At 38.1% G+C, this 21,542-nt stretch overlaps 1 protein-coding gene across 1 annotated transcript; it reads right to left on the bottom strand.

Annotated features, from left to right (window-relative positions):
- Window positions 1–660: 660 nt before the first annotated feature.
- On the bottom strand, window positions 661–21,112 carry TMEM207 (transmembrane protein 207). Its single transcript, XM_072807837.1, has 5 exons — window positions 20,931–21,112; window positions 19,013–19,050; window positions 13,942–13,986; window positions 12,947–13,089; window positions 661–4,002 (listed from the first exon to the last, which is right to left on the bottom strand). The coding sequence occupies exons 1-5, from the start codon at window positions 21,003–21,005 to the stop codon at window positions 3,866–3,868; spliced, it is 438 nt and encodes a 145-aa protein (XP_072663938.1). The 5' UTR covers window positions 21,006–21,112; the 3' UTR covers window positions 661–3,865.
- Between the last annotated feature and the right edge of the window lie 430 nt (window positions 21,113–21,542).

Here is a 21,542-nt window from a genome sequence, read left to right on the forward strand (position 1 = left end):
TTGTCCACATGAATGATATTCAGTTCTATCCCAACTCTATTTCATTTCTGTGAAAGATATTGAATTTTAAAGTTGTCTTTTATAAAAGTTGTGCTCCTAACACAGATGAAACAAATTTGCAACTACAAAACTGAAAATGAAAGGGGAACATGTGGTCAGATATAAAAAAAAATAGGCTGGACCTGTGGGGTCGGTGCTGTAGATGCTACCTACCATGTGAGCATCGTGTACATGCATTAGCCTGCCTTTGTGGGCAACTAAAATTCATAGGTCTCATCCTCAGAAGCTGGAGTATACATCAGATTTTCTAGTCTCTGATGCCAAGTGTCTTGCCTGATGTTCAGCTTCATTTTGAGCAATATGAGCTGAGGTAATAGAATCCTCTTTGCAAATTTGAACATCATTATTATTCCATTCTTTTCAGGTTTGTAAAAAATCTGGTATCAGTAGTAACCAGCTTCATGGTTTCATCTAATCATTAAATCAAATCTAGCATTGGGTTAAAAACATAGGTAGGCTTTCATGCCCTCTGCTGGATGCTCAAGGAAAAACCCTTTAGCAGTCAAGAAAAGTCTCATTTAAAAAATGAATGCTCTTTAACATAAGAAGGGAAAAAAAAAAAAAACTAGTCCTATTAGAATTAAAATCTAAGACACCAGGTTAAATAGAATTTTTAACAATTTATTGGTGAACTAAGATGTGTAAAGATTTTCAGAGGTGAGATGACAGAAAAAATACAGGTTTATAGTTTTAAATTTCCCTTTTAAATGTTACAATAATCATATAATCCAAGTTAGTTTATTATTTTCAGTAGTTTTCAGTGGACCATAAAGTGCTTCTGCTAGAAGTTCTAAATCTTTGAGAGACAGAGAGAGAGAGAGTGAAAGAGAGAGAGAGCCCATGTGAGCATGGAGCTGGGCAAAGACGGAGGAAGAGAATGTCAGAGAAACTCCCTGCTGGGCAAGGAGCCCCACCTGGGGCTGGATCTCACAACCCAGAGATCATGATCTGAGCCAAAATCAAAAGCCCAGCGCTCAACCAACTGAGCCACCTGGGTGCCCCTTGTAGCCACTTTTAGACCATCATTGTGGAAAAATACCTAGAATAGGGATTGAAAGAGCAAAATGCTCAGTCTCTGGTTTTGTCACTCATGCTAATTAGCTCTGCACATTGGGCAAGTCAGTTACCCTTCCAGAATCCAAATTTTCTACTCTGTTAAATGAGGCAGTGATATAGATATATAGATATACAGATGCAGAGAGAGAAAGAATTAAAGTCACATATGCATTTAGTTTTAAGTCAAATAGTACCATAAGCTCATGATAAAAGCCAGCCCTTCTCTGCTCTACCCAGTCCCACATAGCATTATCTCTAAGCTTATTTCTTGAGGCAATAATTTTCAATTGTTTTAGTATTTTGCTTCAGATACTTATGGCCTAATTTCCAAATTATATACTTTATCATTTAAAAAATTTTTTCTTTTAATTTTAGATATTATTCATTGACTTCCCACAATCTGATAAGGATTTCACTTTCTTATTAAACCCTGCCACCTTTCCTTATAAATACTTCTCTCTTTCTAGCTTGCCAATATGACTAATGCCCAATGTAAAACTCAATACTAATTATTTACGTTATTCATAGCTTAACCATTTCAGGCCGGGAGGAGTTAATCCAACTTCTGTTTTTCATAGATTTGTAATTGCCGTCGTCTTTTCAGTTCCTTCACTTTCCATTTACCAATTGTTAATTTATCATTGCATTTTTAATGTAATCCCTCTTATCATCCTACAGCTATTTGCTATCATGTTCTGACTGGAACTGGCTCTTCCACGGGTTACTGTCTTCCTGTAGATCATGTTCATCATCATTTCCAGAGTTCTCTTTGCCTCTCCTACCTCTAATCCTTGGGGATCTCTATATTGCTACACCACGAATTTGCTCGATTATTCTCAGTTTTATCCCTGAAGACACTTAGCAAAATGGAGAAACTTGAAACCTCAGTGAATTATGATATATCCATCTGCATCCATCTCAGATATCTCTCTATGCATTTACGAAAATCTTGTTGATTTTGTCATCTTCTTGCCACTCTCTTTGTTCTTGCAAATTAAAAACATTTTTATTCTTTTACTATAATCTTAGTGGATTTCAGAAAGGAGCAGATATGTTGAATTTACCATTTATAACTTGAAGTTAGGAATAGGTAGTTCACAAAATTGTCATGAGAAAAACATTTGAAAGAAGTTTGTATACCCTAAACCCAGCTTACCTACCTGGGATTATTAGAGTACATTAAATGAGTTTCCCTGGGCTTTTTTCATCAGTGGATACTAATAAGATTATTTTAGAAGCACGAAGCCTTCTGTCCCTGGCTCTTTTTCACATTCACAGTCATAAACCCTTATCCCCATCAAATCTCACCCAGTTATTTTTGGGACTTTCCAGAGCTAGGTAATATTGTTTACAAAATTTGATTGAATATATACTAAGCACCAGAATCCTTTAGACTCTTGGATATAAATTAGTGATTAACACAAAGATCCTTCCCCTATGGATCTTCATTCCAGCAAGGGAAGATGAACACAGTTTGTAAATAGAAGTCAACTATGTAGTAGAGTAGGTGATAAGTTCTGTGGAAAAGATGTACTTGAGGCAAAGAGGTGGGAGTTTCGGAGCTGGGAGAGGTTGCAATTTAAAGTAGAGTAATCGGGGTGGGTTTCATGAAGAAGATGACATTGGGACAGATAATTTAAGGAAGTGAAAGGGTGAAACTGTTGGTATTTGGGGGAAGAGTGTTGCAGGCAAAAGAAATAGCAAGTTCTAGACCCTAAAGGACAGATGCAGGAAGGTTAACACCTGCTAGGTCTGATAACAGTGTTCCTAGAACAAATAAGTAAGGGCAAGAGTCATAGGAAAGGAGACTTGAGCAAAGGTATTGATCCTACAGGGATAGAAATAATTTTCTGTCAACTCAATACCACTGGGCATCTACCATGGATGTCTTTGTCTGCCCCCTTTGCTCATGGCCACTGCAAAAATGCTGCAAATGTCTCGTAGCTCATTATGTAGTCAGAGTTCTCCATAAGAACATTGACATCTATGCCAAAGGTTCTTATTGTGGTTCTCCAAGAAATGCCAAGTCTCCAGGTACCAGAGTGAAAGGCTGTGGGCTCAAGAGTCCACATCTATCCATACAAAACGGGAGCCTCCTTCTCCACACTCTGCTATTACACAAGCCCCACAGCTTAGGGGAGCTCCTTCAGCTTCTATCTACACTTCTCTCTCCTCAGGCTGAAACAGGCAACTTTTTTGACTGGGACTTTTAATCTCTTCATTCACCCTTCACCCTTAAACTCTCAGTACCCCTGGTTTCTACTCTTGCCTTTTTACCCTAATTAAAATATTCTAATCTGGGTTTGGACACATCTGAATCTCCACTTGAGCCATTGTTAAGTTATGATATTTCTTGTTAACTCTATACAAGGGGGATATCAGATTAACACAGAGATAATAAGGCAGAGAAGGCTTCAATGTGTACCTGGAGTCCTGGAGTGGAATCCTAAACTTACTGGAGACCTCGCCATGTGTTAATGACTGTCCCTTTGAATATTGACGGAGAAACATTGACTTGGGTGTGTAGCACAAAATATAACACAGCAATGGTACATTAAAGGTCTAGTAATTTACTACTAAAACATCTCCCTGACCAAAATTCTATATGTTCACATCCTTTTGTCTATTTGTCCCTTTACAGACTATATTAATCGATTCTGGGAATTCCCACTAAAACAAGACTTGTTCCCAAATTTGATGTTTTAGAATTTGAAAAATATTTCTAATGTTGCCAGTTGATAATCCAGAACTAAAATTGGCTTGATTTCAGAATTTCTTCATATGGAGGTGGGGGGCCTACAGTACCAAAACACGGAGCAGGGTACAGTTCAGGGTTTTGAGTGTGAAGGTGAATTCCAACAGTTGGATTCACAGCCACTTCTGTCCCTGGAAAGAGAAAAATGAGGACTTGTAATCTTTCTAGTCAGCATAAAACGGAAGTATATGAACTGCCTAATAAAATCTGGCATTTCTTGGATCACTGGAGCAACAGAAAATTATTTGTACCCTTGAGAAAAAAATTACAATCATCCTACTCTCTCTGCAGTGATAGTTTAGTCATGATAGCAAGAAAATTTGCTCTCATGAGCAGATTATATCATCACTGACTAACCCATCAAGAAACATTTACAATTTAGCAGCTGAAAGTAGGAGGAATACCCTTTTTGGTAGATTGGAAAGCAAGATTCCTATAAATACTCATGGTATTTTAGCTAATGTTTCTATCATGGAAAATGGAAATTTTAATAGAAATATTTAAATATAATGTCTGAACTTCATTATTTTATATTTATGCTCTGCAAACCACAACTAAGGTAATTAATTAAATATTTCTTTACGATAAGTAGTAAAAATGTTAACTTGTGAAAAGTTTGCATTTAAAGTACACACACGTGATAAAGAAAAAATCATCAAATTTAAAAAAATGCTTTGAAATAAAAATTTGACTTCTCAATTAGGCACACCACAAGTCACTAAATATCAAAAACAAGCATTTTTCCCCCCAAACTGATGCTTTGAGAACCTATGTACTTATTCCCACAGCTCTTTTGGAAATCTCTAGTATTTCCTTGAAAGACTGTTACTGTTTTTGAGTTACAACAGGAATCAACAGTAATATTTCATAGCCACAATCCTCTCTCTCCCTCTATATATATATATAAATATTTTTTTTCCTACCTTAGTCTTTGGCTGTCTTGAAATGATTTGATTGCTTCGTTTCAAAACAATGGCAGCTATGAGTCCTAGTAACAACTCTAAATTCACCTTTAAAGAGGGGCGCCTGGTGGGTCAGTTGGTTAAGCCTCTGAAGTGACTCTTGGGTTCATCTCAGGTCATGATCTCAGTGACCTGGGATCGAGCCCCTCCAGAGGCTCTACATTCAGACTCTGAGTCTGCTTGAGATTCTCCTTCTCCCTCTGCCCTTCCCCACTCACATACTCTCTGTCTGTCTCTCTCAAATAAATAAATAAATAAATAAATAAATAAATAAATAAATAAATAAATCTTAAAAAAAAATACACCTTTAAAAAAAAAAAAATAAGCCCCTGAACTAAATCTAGTTCTCTGACTGTTTTTTTTTTTTTTTAGATTTTATTTATTTATTAATGAGAGACACAGAGAGAGAGAGAGAGAGAGAGAGGCAGAGACACAAGCAGAGGGAGAAGCAGGCTCCATGCAGGGAGCCTGAGGTGGGACTCGATCCCAGGTCTCTAGGATCAGGCTCTGGGCTGAAGGCTCCCGGCTGAGCAACCCGGGCTGCCTTCTCTGACTGTTTTTGTATATTAAATTTAATTGGGATTCAGCCCTGTTATTCATTTACATATTGTCTTTTTGCACTACTATTGCAGAAAGGAGTAGCCCCCAGAAGGACCAATGGCCTGTAAAACCTATTTCCTAACTGACCTTTTTTTTCTCCTAAAGATTTTATTTATTTATTTATGAGACACACACACACACACACACACACACACGAGAGAGAAAGAGAGAGTGAGGTAGAGACACAGGCAGAGGGAGAAGCAGGCTCCATGCAGGGAGCCCGAGGACTTGATCCTGGGACTCCAGGATCACACCCTGGGCCGAAGGCAGGTGCTAAACCACTGAGCCACCCAGGGATCCCCCTATCTGACCCTTAATAGAAAAGTTTAGTGACCTCTTATTGAAGGATTAAGATTTGATACCGCCAAAGAGATTCTAAAGAAAATGACACAATTATCAAAACAATTCAAGAAACAGTTAGATGTTAGGCAATGGCCATATCCCTGGAATCCATATGTAGATTACTTAGAATCTTTATGTTGGAATGGACAATGTTTATTTGGAATCATGAATTTTCATACATTTGTATTTGTATTCACTAGTTGGCAGACCTAAGTCTAATAAATCAAATATTAATATAATCTGTGAAGGGTAGAGAATTTTGACTAGAAGACTGGTTCAGCACTTTTCTTAAGGAGTTATTTATTTAATTGAATAGTCTACTCCTAGGCTAATATATAACATTTTGTACGTCAATTTTTCTCCTATGCAATAAAAGCATAATGATATTACTATGTCTGTAAAAGCAAGGCTAAATGAATGTAGAGTGCTTAAAACAAAACCGGGTACACAGTAATTACCTATTAATAGCTACTTAGCATTATTATTATTATTGTAGTAGTAACAGTGCTATATTTCAAGAACTCCACTCTATGCTAAGAATATGCATGCATTTTCTTTTATTTACAATTTTATTTTCTAATTTGTTTTATATTAATGGTTAAGTAGTTATTTAATCATCATTATCCACATTATAATAGAGATTATTAAACAAAATAGCTTGTGGATTTAGAGCCCTTGGCAGTTAGTAAGTTTAGGATCACATAAGATAAGTCTGAGGCATTTGATAAAACAGCTAACATGGGCATAGTGTATGTGCCCCAGCACTTCCCTCCACTGTGGATACTGGTCCTGGACATTGTCCTAGGTGGCCTACTCTTGGTATATCCAGTACAAAGTCAATGGCAATTTAGTTATCATTCTGCCAGGAGTGGTTGATTAGATTGACTCGACACAAAATTATTAGCTCAAATTTATTTCTGCTGCTATTATCAATATTGTGCTCCTGGCAAGAGGATATTAGCAATTGCTCTCTGTGGTAGAAAAGTTTTATGTTATCACCTTACTACAAATTTGGCCAATTGCTCTTAAGCCTGCTGAGAAAACCACAGGGCATTCATTCGATAAACATAACTAGCCAAATGTGTTCAGAAAGCTTTTGTGAAATCAAACATTTATTTAGTTTTCTTTTTTTTTTTTTTCAAAGCAGGTTTACATGCATTACAAGTATCCCCCACTTTTTGAAAGTTCACATTACTTCACTTCGTTTTCATGAAAGACTGACATTAGTACTGGTTTTTGCTAGCCAAAAGAAATTTGAAGAGGATTTTGCTTTTACCAAAAAGGGTGAAAAGTGACGAGTATTCAGTATTTGTTTTGCAGTCAGCCACTATAGAGGCAGCGTGCACCTGCTCTGGAGAGTGGCCCCACTCAGCTCCTACCCTGGCCACTGGATCAGCATCTCAGCATCAAGGCTCCATGGCTTTCAAGTGCATCTGTGAGCATCTATCTGTGCTTTATCTCGACTTACTTTGTTCACCAGTAGCAAGATGTGTCCTTAGGAATCCCAAAAGCCACAGAGAGGTTATTTTTGAGGTCTGGAAACGCTCAAAAAATTTTCTGTATAAATTAATAGTAATTAATTCTCCACTTTATGCCATTCTAGGTTATGAAAGGCTTGCTTTTGGATAGAGGGGGAAACCTGTATCGTGTGATTGGTGGCGGTGGTGGGGTGAACAGACATTATTTTTATCTTTTGACAAATTAAGAACATGGAAAAATGCAGTTCAAATGCCTGCAAGAATTCGATGGTTTTGACAGAAATGTTGGCGAAGGTATGAATTTGTTGTTTAATTTTGTGAAACCAATATACTCACTGCCGAGTTTTTATAGCCAGAGTTCAGATTTCCCACATCATTAAGATCAGTCCAATAGACGGGCCCTTATTTGAACATGGCCCTTCTGCCTCTTTCTCCTCTTTTCATTTCTTTATCTAATTCCTTCCTCTCTGTGAGAGTGGTTAACAGTGCCTGAATATGACTCACAGTTCTACCATGGGCTGTTTAATTTCTAGGTGCCTTGCTTCCCTCATCTTTGGAGGGTTCAGAATAATAGTGAACCCCTCCTCCCATTGTAGGGAAAAAGAAATGAGACTAGAGATGTCAGGTGTTAGCACAGAGCATGGCATATGGTACATGCTCAATTAATGTTGAGCTGTTACTACTATCATGCCCTGAAAGGAAAGTATGTGAATGAAATGCTCCCTCTTTCCCTACCTAAAATGAGTCACAGACTATTTACATAAAGAACATAAAGTATAGAAAAATAACACTTCAGAAATGATCCTAAAATAAGACAGGATCCTGGAGAGGTGAGGGAGAAAGGAGCTGGCATGTAAAGGCCTGGTTCTTTGTCCCTATCCACACCTCCTTCCCCTTCCCAATTCAGAGCCCTGACATTTCATCATTGCTGAAAGACTAGTATTTCTATTTACCCTGAAGTAAGAAAAAGGGAAGATTATCTCTGAAATTGAAGAAGAAATGGGGTCAGGAAGATTGAATCTCTGAAAGGCAGCATTATCAAGGAGATCAGCCCCCAAGATGAGTAGTGGCCTCAGGAGGGGTATCTCTGGAATTCTCAGGAATGGCATGGAAACCGTTTGCTGCCCTGGTAAGGCTAATAGGATGGAAAATGAGTCAATGTAGATTATATAGTAATTTATTATTTTTATTAAAGAGTATGGACAGATAATTGGGGAGATGTCTCCTCTATGCTCTCAAATTCTTTTCTATGAATACTAGATTGTTTTTTCTGCCTCAAGCCCTTTGTCCTTCTCTCACCTACCAGACCCCAAACTTTTTGCTTTTCGTTATCCTTATTAAATGCCTTATTTTCTCATAAATAAGTGCTTTTATTCGGCATCATAACCTTATTTTCAATGAAAACCTATTTTCAGTAAATTAACAAAAGACCTTTATTGTTTATAGCGAACTTTACAACTCCTTTGTCATTACTGATTTTTTTCAAATACAGATTTAACACATAAAACCATTAAACTAACAAAATCAAAACTTTTTCTTTTGCTTTTTTTAGGTCACTTGTATTTTCTACTTATTCACCCTGCCTCACAGTCCTGGATCTTATAAAGTGGGGGCATTGAATTCGATTTGGGGTACAGATGAGTATAGAGAGTTTTAACAATGTTCTCTTCTTTCCCACCTTTACTAAAAATTTGCATACATTATTTTAAAAATTCACTTTCTGTGGTCCAGTGTGTGTTCTCTCCATTTATACATTGAGGGAGGAGAGCCCTGCAAATCTCCTGTTTTCTATGGATTTCTCAGATAAAAGGGATCCTAAAAGCATCATTAAAATAGGTAATATAAGTTCTAAGAAAATATCGGAAGAGAAATGTTTGCTCCTAATCCAAGTGTGGAGTTATTCTAGAATTGTTAGGGTCTGATGGCTTGAGAGAAGAGGTAAGAAGCCTCAGAGAGCACTTCACAGACAACCCCACTCAGGAAGGTGTAGGGCTGGACAGGTCCTTTCTGGGGGACAGCAGGGATGCTAAGGGACAACTGGATCCAGGAGATGAGTCTGGGGTGGGGAAGGCAGACAGGGTGATAATGGAAGAAAGGACTATCTGGGAGGCCGCCCCTGAGGCTGGGCCCAGGAAGAAGTGGGCCCGAGACAGAACAAAGTAACATGACTTTGGGGCTTTTATAAAATAAATAGTTACCAATTTAATTTCTCAAAATACCTCCAGCCTCCAACTGTAGATTCCTTCTCGTCTTGCCCTTCACCCTTCCCCTTTCCCTCCACTTTCCTGTCTTCCTTCCCTTTTTCTCTAGAAGTAACCGTCTTCCTCCTTACCCTCCATGGGGGTATTGAAGGCATTTTTGTTCCCTTTTTGGTGCATGAAGAGCTTCACTGTGACTTCTTATGGACATGGAACTATAGATCCCATGAGAGGGGAAGGAAGCCTGAGAAATCTGAGCACTGGGTCAACAGAGAATTGTGAGAAGGCATGACAACTGGCCCACTAGATGGAACCAGGGTCTGGGTGTTTGCATGAGATTCCCAAGGACGCTTCCCAGATAGAAATCTCATCGTGCGTTAGATGTGCTGGGCTGGCAAGGCCTTCTTTACACACCGTTTATGAGGATCCCAAGCCGTGTGTTCACCTTTCTCTCTTGAATATTTCTAATCAAGATAATTGACAACCTGAGTCATAATAATACTGCCTGGTATTGCTAGTGGAAGAACTTTCCTATTTTATAGACTTTAACAGCAGTAAAGTTTAATCCACCCTGGCTTCCTAAATTCTGTCAAAATTCTCCTCTTGGTTCTTCATGTGAGGGCAGCTTCCATGGGACTGTGAGAGTCAAACCTTGGACCCACAGGTCAGAAGAGCAGAGCTATTTCAACTAATAGATTCGACAAATAGTGGCAATAGTGTGGAATAATTTTTGAAGAAATAAAATAAAGGTCAAGGAAGAACCCCAAGGTTAATAAAGCAAATCCAGTCTCTCCATTAAAATGCTTTAAATGACCCATTTACTACATTCTGTATTCAGGAGGGAATGTCCTATCTTTGTGCTCAAAGGGTGGCAAGGAGTCCAGAAACCATATTTCATATTCTAATGTCACCAGTGTCTTTCAAGCAAGTTCTCATTTTCCTCTCCCCTCTGAACTGTGACCATGAGGAAGACTCAGAGGTACAACCCACAACCAGCAGTGTGGGTGTGTGAATCCAGCAGTGACTGGACTCAATTTGAAGCTAAGAGCACATACTTTGTGTGGTACAGTGGAAATTTTGGCTCTTACCTCCCCCGTAGCCATTAAAAAAAAAGATCCTGTAGTGCTTCCCTCACTTCCCTTTTGGAGAAAAGGTCCTTTTACAGAAATATTAGGGAAGAAGAATCACTTGTTGGGAGAAATGAAAGTGTCATGGGGATCCAGTGGGGAAAAGAAATCCAGTTTGGCTCTGGGCTTCAGATTGCCTTAAAATATTGACTCCCCAGAATTTACTTCCAGAAATTGCTAGTCACTAAAGATCACAGAGAATACCACTTCCTAAATTACTCTGTTATATTTTGTTTTGGAGAGGAAAAATGGGAATGGAAGCACAGGAAGCACAACTCTGGGAGACACATTCATATCAGAATGCCGTATAGCTCTTCTGAACATCCCTGGGACAGGATGGCAGATGGATGGTGGGCAGGACAGACTAATAGCCAACTAGGCAAGAGAAAGATAGATAGATAGATAGATAGATAGATAGATAGATAGATAGATTGATTAAAAAAATAAATACGGGAAACTGAGGCTTGGCCCTAAGACAGAAAGCAACAAAACTGAGTTTTGTTGGCTTGCAGCAAAGATCTATGTGGTATATTTATCTAGCACAGTGAGAAAAGTAGATAACATCTTTTGAGAGGAATAGTAGCCAAATTTCCTGGTTGATATTTAGTAACTAGAAATCATATCTGAGAAGCTTCTAATCTAGTGCCTAGCTCTTGGTAGATGGGGAAAAAAATGTGACTATATTTTTTTAAATAATTTCTTCCCAAGTATATTCTTCTCCAGTCCACAGTGACTTCAGTGTAATATAGAGAATGTGATTCTAATGCCCTGCATTTGGGATGATTACACGCAGATTATTGCAGTAATCTATCACGTTTGACATCTTCTCTCCCAGTCATACCTGTTCAGGCTCGTCTGGCACATTCAAAAGCATTTGTATAAATCGCCATGCAGGAAATATAAAAACATTAGATAAATAGGGATATAACTGTGGCACATAGGTTGCCTTAAAAATGGTGACAGTAAAACTTAATAGTTTACTTAAAATTAAGAAGAGAAGTTTTTAAAGATTAGGATAGTTAGTAAAAGAGTCTTCTTCAGAGTACGTAAAGGGCTAAGAAGACTAGAGTGGATTTTCTTCCTTGGAAACTTGAGTCAAGCTGGAGAAATCATAATTACATTTATTTGTTAACTACCTCCAGTTAAATAAAGAAAAATAGACTAATGTGACCATGTGGACCCTTTTGACTAATACAATTTATTAGAATGTCAGTGACCCTATTTCGTCCTATGCTCAATAGAAAGTGTTCGATTTTAGGAGAAAGATTATTTTTTCATTGGAGACTTTAATTATCCTTCCCCAAATAACCATTTCTCAAATTGACATGTGTTTCTTTTGTTAAATAATGACTTTTTAAAAAGCCAATAGTAAATATAATCACTAAATCTTAGAGTACCGAGTTTTGACATTAAAACATTTAAGTTTTTTTTTTCTTTTTTATCCTACTTTTTATTTAGCTGTTGGTTTTCCCAGAGCATGCCTTGCTCCATCTATTGAAAATCTATGCTGACCCAAGTTCCTGAAGGGCAGCTGTTAATCTCTACCAAGCCCTCTTGAGGCCACTATTACGGTGTACAAGACAGCACCTCAGAGGGAAAGTTTCATAACAGATGGTCTGCTTGAGAACAGTGCTTAACACAAAGAAATAATCTATGATCTGTGATCTCCCGGAAATCAGTAAGTGATAATTTTGTTACTTACAGCCGAGGCTGGTAGTTACAAATAACTCTAAAATCTGGATTTCCTCCATTCCTTACTCTCTCATGCAGACTAGAAAATAACAGGATGGGCATGGTTTGGGGTGGGGGTGGGGGTTAGAAGCAGGCAGGATGGGGTTGCTAATCGTGTATCTGAGGAGAAAGGACATGAATATTGACATCCGCCTGCCCAATTCCAAGTATTTCAGGCATGTGCATTGGTAGCTGACAATCTGGAAACTGTGGTTCAATGTTATTGCAAATATATGAGGCATAGAGAACTTAGTAAATGAGACTGTGAGCACGGGGGCGGGATATTCTGCTATTAAAGGCCCAGAGAGGTTCTTGCATACCTTACACCCTACCACTCACTTGGAGTGACCGGCCCTGTATAGCTCTTCTCTTTTGCATGTTGACTGAGCAAAATGTTGAGGTTCTATCCCCCTACTCAACTATGGGTCATTTCCCTAAGATATATATTTTTCTTTTGAGGTCTCCTTTCTTCTGAAGTTTTCTCACTTGGTCTCTCTCCCCACTGCATGCCTTTGAGTCTCCAATAAACTATGCCTTGTTCTCAGTTCACAAATCTGCTTTCCAGAGGTTAGTTTTTCAATTCACCACAAACCACAAGGTTCCAAACAGGAAGTCTGGAAGTGTTCAGACAGCTCACCATAAACAGGATCCAAGTCTCCAACAGCAAAAACAGCCATAGTGCGTCTTGGAGAATCCATTCGGGGTCTCCTCAGCCAGCAGTGGAGGCAGAGGAACACTACTCCACAGAGAAGAGCCACCAGGAAAATCAGCAGCAAGAACCTGATGCCAGAAGAAGCAGTAAAGGAGTGAGGTGGAGCATCCAGGGGGGTTCCGAAAGAATTCCTGCTGCTTCCTGGAAAGAGGGCAAAAGCTCCACGAGACAGGATGCAAGAAATCTGTCCGGCCCAACTCCTTAAGCAACCCCCCACCACAATTCATACATTCTCAGTAAACCTGGAATGTTTGCTTTGCTCAGTGTGGGTCAATCTTGCCAGGTGATGATGATCATTTCCTCTGGAACTTGGAGGGTTGTTCTGAGGAGCAGTGTCGTTGTCCCTTAATTCATTCATCTACTATCCCTACTTTTCAGCCAGCCATGTATTCAACCAGTATGTGAGCAACTGAACAGATTTTAGATGTGGGGGTTGGGGGTTGAAAAGTAGACAAGACAGGAGCTAACCACCTAATTGAGAGAACTAATAATGTTTAGTTAAAAAAAATACAGAAGTCATGATGTAGGGAGTGTATAATGACTGTCTTATAATTTCTGAAGGACTAGCTTAAAAAAGGTAGCAGTCTTATTTTGAAGGTTTTTAAGACTTTTGAAATAAGTAGTAGAGACATTTAAGGAGATTTCAAAAGAAAGAACATTTATTTTACTGTTAAATTTCTCTATTTTGGGAGTAAATTATTATCCCTAAAAACAGTTACGGTCCCTGTCACTGGAAGTACATAAGTAAACACTAGCCATAACCAGAAAGTGATGTTTCCACGTATATTGCATGATCCCTATAATTTCCTTAACTGAATGATTTCATATTATTTAGGAAATGAATTATTATTTCAGTTATTTAGGAAATAGAGTGTATATGTACCACCGAAGGTTTTATAACAAATTGAGGATGTCCTTACCAGATATACCAGCCGTTTGTGTATTGATCTTTATAGTTTACACACCTGGTGGTAAAAGAAGAATAGTTAATGCTGGGCCTCTAGATGACCAAAGCCTATTCTCTTGAACCATAATGTTTGTTCTGACCATTCCTGTTTCCCCAAAACGATCATGTATTCACTGCAAACCACCCCCAGCACAATGAAGCAAATGTTTAAGGTATGCCCACTTCATTTAGGACACTGAGAATAGAGGTAAATGTGGGACTGTCAGACAATGTACGTAGATAACTGCACTGTAATAGGTTTGATTCTAGAGACACAAATGCGGTTGTGTATTGAGAGCCTGGTGACTACCTTTTTAGGACTAATGTGTCATAGATATTAGGCATTAGCGTTCTTTAAAATGCAGATTCACTGGGGAAGGTTTAGGATCCCTGTTAACCTTTGATAACTTGGCAGAGAGTAGCAGGCAGCGGACCTGGTTAGAGGGAAGAGGTCAGGGAAAAGGGGAAAGGAATGAATGTGACCACACGCGCCATTTACCAAAGGAGAGAGAGGATGATTTCTTGCGTCAGGCTGGTCAAATCATTTGTGTGCCTAGCCATGATTCAATCATTCCTGGGATAAGTTTTGAAAAGCATCCTCACATGAAAACAAAATTTGTTGTGTGATTTTCAGGAGGTGTAACTCCCTGGGTGTAGACACTTACGTGCCATTCCCTGCAGAGTCCCTCACTATGTCAGGCACAGGGAATACACATTTTGCTGATAGACTTGTTTCTTACTTCAGTGCATGAGCCATTGTTGAAGCATTCTGGGATTAGACAGTGGAAACCTGTTCACCACAGCCCGATAAGCCTCTGAGTTGGAGCTGTACTTAATCATAGCTACTTCAGCCTTTGTTAAAATAACACTCAGTACTTTTCAGCTTGACAGCACTCATAACTGTCAGCTCATTTATTGCTCCAAGTATCTCCAAGGAGGCAGTGTATCATGTTTATCATTAGATAAGTCAGAAGTGACTTTTTAACATATGTGAGGCATCAAAGTAAAAATTTTACCTCAAACATTTAAAAGGAAAGTTAATCCAGAGAACAAGTTTTGTTTTGTTTTGTGTGTATGTGTGTGTGTGTGTGTGTGTGTGTGTGTGTGTGTGTGGATTCATTTAAAGACACAGGTACAAATGGCTGGGAAAAAAAGTGGCAGTTGAAGTATACCTTTAAAAAGCATCCTAAGACAAGCAATCATCAATAAAGGATTTTAAAAGTAATTAATGGCATGTCCTTATAAAGGAATATTATCCAGTCATCAAAAAGAATGTAGATTCATATTTATAATTAAAAGCTTTGTGAAGGAAAATAATATAAAGGGCTTAGTTTGTATATTTTATTTTACATAAATGAAATGCTTTCACTAAATAGGCGTTATGTAGTAGTGTACTCATATACACCAAGTTGCAAGAATGCTTACTTCTCTTGGAGGTGGTATCATGAGGCACTTTATCTTTTCCCTATTTCCATATTGTTTGATTGTACAACGCATCACTTTATAGTCATAAAATTTTTAAATAGTATATTAAAATATATAAATCTTAAACAGACAATGTCTTACCTTAAACATGGATGTAGGGAAATTCTCTTGGTGTCCTAGTCCAATAAAAGAGCAGAATGTTCCTATCTGGAATCTTGAAATGTAAGTGCATAATCTGGGGGGTGGGGATTGCTTCATCTCCCTCCTTTATAAATCTCTGCTTACCCTCTCTACATTTAAAAATAGACCATATCCTCATCATAATGTCAATTCTAAAGATTAACTACCTCAATTTGTTTCTCAGTTCTTTAATTTTTAAGACGCTCTGTATTTTTTGCCAGTTATATCCAAATTGACTTATTTCACTTTCTCTTTCTGATCCTATGTGCTGACTGGTAGAGTTTCTGATATGCAATAAATAAAATGGCCAAGAAGGAGTTAGCTGGATAAATGCAAAGTGATCATGTAATTTCCAAATTGCAGGCACCTTTGGAATCATTTAGTTCACTCAGGAATACACACACTCTACAACTGAAACCCAGAGTAAGAAAGTTGGTGGGGAAGTCACTAGCTAGTCAAAGAATTTAAACCAGATTACAAGTCTTCTCACTGTAGGCTTCCTCCTCTCCTACCATTATTTCCATGTGTTTCTCCAGGTCAATTTTTAAAGATTCATTTTTTTTTTCTTTGAAGTAGGCTCCACACCCAACGTGGGGCTTAAACTCATGACCCTGAGATCAGGAGTCACATGCTCTACCAACTGAGCCAGCCAGATGCCCCTTAAACAGTTCTTTAAGTCTAAAAAAAAAAAACAAAAACAAAAACAAAAAACCAGTATCTGAATGATAATAACATTCTAATTGCTCAGACTTTATTTATAATTTATTTTATTTTATTTTTTTTAATTGCTCAGATTTTAGATGCAAGATGTTCGGTGTAGGAAAAGTTACTTTTTTAAAAAAATGAAGTTATTCCTCAGAGATTTATATACAATTGGTCAAACTGGGATAATGCCAAAAATGAAAGACATTCAGGAGACCTGAGAACCAACTATGATGCCTAAGGGAGACACATTCCTAATCACCACCAGTTCTCTGGAAGTGGTTACTGCAGGATTTTTGCTATCTTTACTAGAAGACTACTGTCCTACGATTCTTCCTCTACAAGGATTATTAGCCTGGTTGATCTTTATTATTCTTCTCGGTGGTGAGATCCTGTGGATCTAGGATTAACTACAAATTCTTTAACTTGATCAATTCAAGAAGAAAACTGCAGAGTTGCTCCAGTGTCCCCTTTGCTAGAATCACCCAGAACTTCCTGTGCCAGGAACTCTTCTAAACCAGTTATATAACTGCATGGGAATTAACTCACTTTCAAATTCACAATGGTATGAGGTGAGATCACAATATTATAATCCTCATTGTAAAATTGGGAAAATTCAGGCATGAAGTAGCTTGCCCAAGATAACAAAGCTACAAGTGACAGAGTCAGGTTTCACACCCAAATGGTGTGGCTGCAGAGCCTGTGTCTCTTACCACCATGCAGCACCACCACTGGGCACTGGGAACAGTAAAAGCCAGCTCTGGCCTCACATTAGTATGTGGAGTAGTACCTGAATGCATTCAATATCTGTATTCTAAAATGCTTTAAAATATTAGAAATACAAAAAATAATGGAAGTGAAAGCATGGAGGAGATCACACAAAGAGAATAAGCCAAGAATGAGATCAGTTTTAAAACTGAATGGAGTAAACCCCATATGCAAAATTTAACCCAACTCGAGATCTGGCTTAGGCCTTCTAGCAGTTAATAAGATGAGAGAGAGATTTGGTTATATAGCATCCTCTAAAATTAACGAAATCATGCAGCATTACTCACCAGATGCACAACTATTCCTGGAGTAGGCACCAGAGAAGAATTCAAACTATGGGGCTTTACGAAGAGGATACTGTTGGCAATAGGGATGATGTTTTTCATATGCTCTTAGAATAAATGCAATAACAAATTTCATGGGTCTTTCTCTTTTTTAAAGCATCCCTTAGGGTAGGCAATAGTGCAATTTAGCTACAATAATCTGGGAGAGAGACCGGTGCTCTATCATATCACCCAGAGACTGGTGCCTTGATCTAATTAATCCGGGGTAAGTTGTATAGTATCTAGAAGAATAGATGAACTATATGTCTGTCAGGTATTTCACCCAGTGTATAATTTTATTTAATACTGGACATACAATATGACTTCATAGTCAAAATTGTAATACATATATAGTAGTGTAGCAGTACATTTAGTACACATATATGTATGGTACATACACATACTTTGTAGTATAAAATTCTGGCCCGGGAAGTCAGTCCTGGTTCCAAATACTTCAAGCTCTGCATTTTTACTTGTTTAATCTTTTTTTTTTTTTTTTTAAAGATTTTATTTATTTATTCATGATAGTCACAGAGAGAGAGAGAGAGGCAGAGACACAGGCAGAGGGAGAAGCAGGCTCCGTGCACCGGGAGCCCGATGTGGGATTCGATCCCGGGTCTTCAGGATCGCGCCCTGGGCCAAAGGCAGGCGCCAAACCGCTGCGCCACCCAGGGATCCCTACTTGTTTAATCTTGAGCAAAACACGTCACTTTCTCAAGCCAGGTAAGACAATAATATATTAGGAATCTATGAATGCAATTAATTTACAGAAGCCTGTGTATGTATGATCATATTTATGATTTATTTGTATGATCCACCAAATCAGGTGAGTGGTTCCAGCACCAAGGAAAGCATTCCACATAGCATGGCCTCTTAATCTGGAGGCAGTGCCCAGGCCTTGAGACCCTGGCCTTGAGGGTAACAGGCAATAATAATTGAAAACAGTCAGGTGGCAGTCAGGGCTGCACCCAGGAGAAGACCACGCTTGGCAGACATGCTTTTCTGACACCTGTACTAAGTCGCAGGGCATTACAGCTCTAATTAATCAGCAGCAGCATTATTTTTTTTTTTTTTTTTTTTTTTTTTTTAGCAGCAGCATTATTAATGACACCTTCTCCCCATCTCCTGAATATAATTCTGGGGACGATTAAGTCTATAGCCCAAAAAGTGAAAAAATTAAGGCATTATTCATATAATTTATATCAAACGCACTTTGAAAGGTACACATAATACAGGTGAGACTCTTGGTCAGTTTGCTTATATTTCAAACTGAATATTCAGAAAACGGTGGCCCACCAACACTGTGATTTATGAGTGTGGACGCAGCCAGAAATGACATTGTGATGCTTTCATGAACCTAAAGAACCCTTGACGCCACTATGGTGGAGAAAGCAGGAACAAAAATACCTAGAAATCAATGAGGCCCCTTATATTTACCAAAGCTAATCATAATGAAAGCATCTTTTTCCTGCTTTTAGAAAAATTGAGCCATTTGCATTTAAAAACAATTTGCTCTTACTTTTCTTGCATGATTATAATCATCATTTGAGACTCATTTGGGGCTTCTCAAATGACTGGAGCCTTTTTTTATTCTTTGAATTTTGAAAATGCTAAATAAAAACATGGAGCCTTTTGCTATTTACTTACATTTCATTTTCTTCACATGGTGGGTCCGAGAGCACCAACTGAAACACATATTTAGAACAATAAAATCCAAACATCTCATCAGTCTAATCCTTTAATAAAACAGCGCTGAGAGACAATGTGGGTTTATATCATTTCCTTTTTTTTTTTTTTTTTAATTAAAAGCTCCGTAGCAGTGTCTATTATTGGTGCACAGAATTTTAATTGAAAAAAAATCTCCTGGTAGATTCTCTACCTCAGCTGTGACAGGAGATATATGTTGTGAGCCAGATTCCTATCCTACACACTCACGTAGATGGATGTGAAAATGTCTTTTGTTCTTTCTATAGGCAGATTTTTCTTGTTCTTGGGACTTTTCTTGCACCTTGTATTTTTTCTTTGTTTTCACATTTTAGCTAAGCGAAGAAAGTTCATTATTTGAGAGTATTATTTTCACAGAAAGAAATCAAGATCCCTATGTGAAAACAGAAGTCTATACCATTAGCATTAATGGGTGTTAAATATATGCATGAAGGAGTGACTTTAACTTGCACTAAGGCGAAGGTCGATTTAAAATTGCATGACATTCCTGTTGAGATTTACATTTCTCTCTTTATCAAAGAAGAGAGAAAAAAGTAATAACCTTGATTGCTTTGTTTTAAACGACCCAAACCGTAAGCATTTCAATATAATTATCCTAGTAGTCCGTGTGGAGCCTTACAGGTTACAATAACTCACCTCACAGAGGAAAGTATTCCCTCCATTCCAGAGGTTTTGTTGGTAGGTTTGTTTTTCCCTTGAACTGAGACTCTTTTCATATACAACAAGAAAATCTTTACATGTCATTTATATGTAGTCCTAAAACTTGGGTTAATGAGATCAGTGAAGTATTTATTTTCCTGGAGTATACAAATATGAATACAAGTGTGAAATTACAAAATTTAAAATGATAGGCTTGGGAATTTTTGTGAGATATGTCTTTTTCCTCCTTTAATCCCTAATGCATCCTCTTGAGCACCTCATATTTACTCCACCAAGTTTATCTGGGCAAAGAGATTTGTGGAGTTGCAGATGGAGCCATGAATTGGCCATCAGAGAGCATGGTAATGAACAATTTATAAGCACAGAAAATGAGTTGCACTCTCTTTTGCTAGAATGCTGCAAATAGATTTGCATACTAACTGAGAGGAAAATGAACATTCAAATTTTGTCCATAAAGAAAGTTTATTTGTGAGTAGATGAAGTCATTTGGGATCCAGCTTAACTGATAAACAAATAAAGCACGCGTTTCACTTTCAAGTCCCCCCTAATCTTACATGCTACCCCCTACCTAGCAAGGAGTCCACAGTCTTCCATTATTCCCACCTCCCTGCCAATGCACTAGCCAACAGACTTCGGGGTTATCATGAAATGGTGAGCAAGACTGATATCTTTCGGATACACTGCACTCAAGTAACACAGATACAGAGATGCAGGTTATTAGTCTGAATGAGATGCTAAAGCAGAGGAACCAAAATAAACTCTGAGATGGTTCTGTCTCCATCAAAAACAATCTAGCTTCAAGTATGGTGGCAGGCAACAGTAAACATGTCTTAAATTAATCTTGCATCATTTTGATATATCAATAGCATTTTTTTATCTTAAAAGAATTACAGCCAAAAGAAAAATTACAGCCTAGTAAAGTTAAGCAAAGATTGAATTGTGTCATATTACTTCAATAGCAATAGAACTAATGAAGAAGACATAAGACTAATGAAGTGGACCATTTCGTCATCTGTATTCCTCACCAATAAATATAATAAGTCATAAGACGCTGGGAGCATTCTCTTAAAGGAAATCTGTTAAATGTGAAAGTAGTTAAGTTACTCAAAGAACAAATCTATGACAAGTCAGGCTCTTAGAGTACCTTCGAAAATCTTTTCCCAGAAAAAGAGTTGGTTACCTGGAATAGCGGCAAACATGAGGTTCCTGTTTTTGAGATCACCGAAGTAAAACTAAAAGGTCTGGATCCCAACATACTTAAGGAACAAGCTGCTCGAAGCTAGTGGTTTGCCCTCTGCGTTGATCTCCTTCTTTCTCTAGAACTTGTTAGCCTCTAAGTTATGCTTCCTACCAGACTGCTCGTTAATGATGCTCCTTGTGATTGGTAATGTGCACGCAGGGGGCAGGCATGTGGGGTGCATGCTCACAGGTACCCAGAGTTCAAGGAATTTCAGTGTAAGGTCAGAACCCTGGCAGTGTTTGTCAAGCCATGAGAAGCAAGGGTTGTACACGCTGACCTGAAAACTAGCTGGCTGCTTAAATAACTCAGGACATTCAAGAGCATGTTTTATTCCAGGGCATTTCTGAGTTTTATATAGAACCTGGTACTCAGAATGTTCATTTAGTTTTCTTCCCTTTTTTGGCCCTTTTAGCTCTTCTTTCCCTATATATCATTTTCAGTCCCCGGCCCAACTCAACCTTGGGCATAAAGCTTTCCTTGTCTCATAATGATTGCGTCCTACTTTTAAACAGTGCATATTTCAAAGTTTAATGAAACAACTCCAACACAGCT

The sequence above is a fragment of the Canis lupus genome, chromosome 31 (assembly GCF_048164855.1).
Source record: "Canis lupus baileyi chromosome 31, mCanLup2.hap1, whole genome shotgun sequence".
In the NCBI taxonomy this organism is placed as follows: domain Eukaryota; kingdom Metazoa; phylum Chordata; class Mammalia; order Carnivora; family Canidae; genus Canis; species Canis lupus.

Bases quoted from the DNA above. Each gene is read 5' to 3' on its own strand.
- TMEM207 (XM_072807837.1), bottom strand. From the start codon at position 21,005: ATGTTGGGATCCAGACCTTTTAGTTTTACTTCGGTGATCTCAAAAACA. The intron at 13,987-19,012 runs GTAAGTAAATAG...TTTTACCACCAG, and splicing joins CCATGTGAAGAAAATGAAAT to GTGTGTAAACTATAAAGATC. The intron at 4,003-12,946 runs GTGAGCTGTCTG...TTCTCTTTCCAG, and splicing joins AGACTTGGATCCTGTTTATG to GGACAGAAGTGGCTGTGAAT.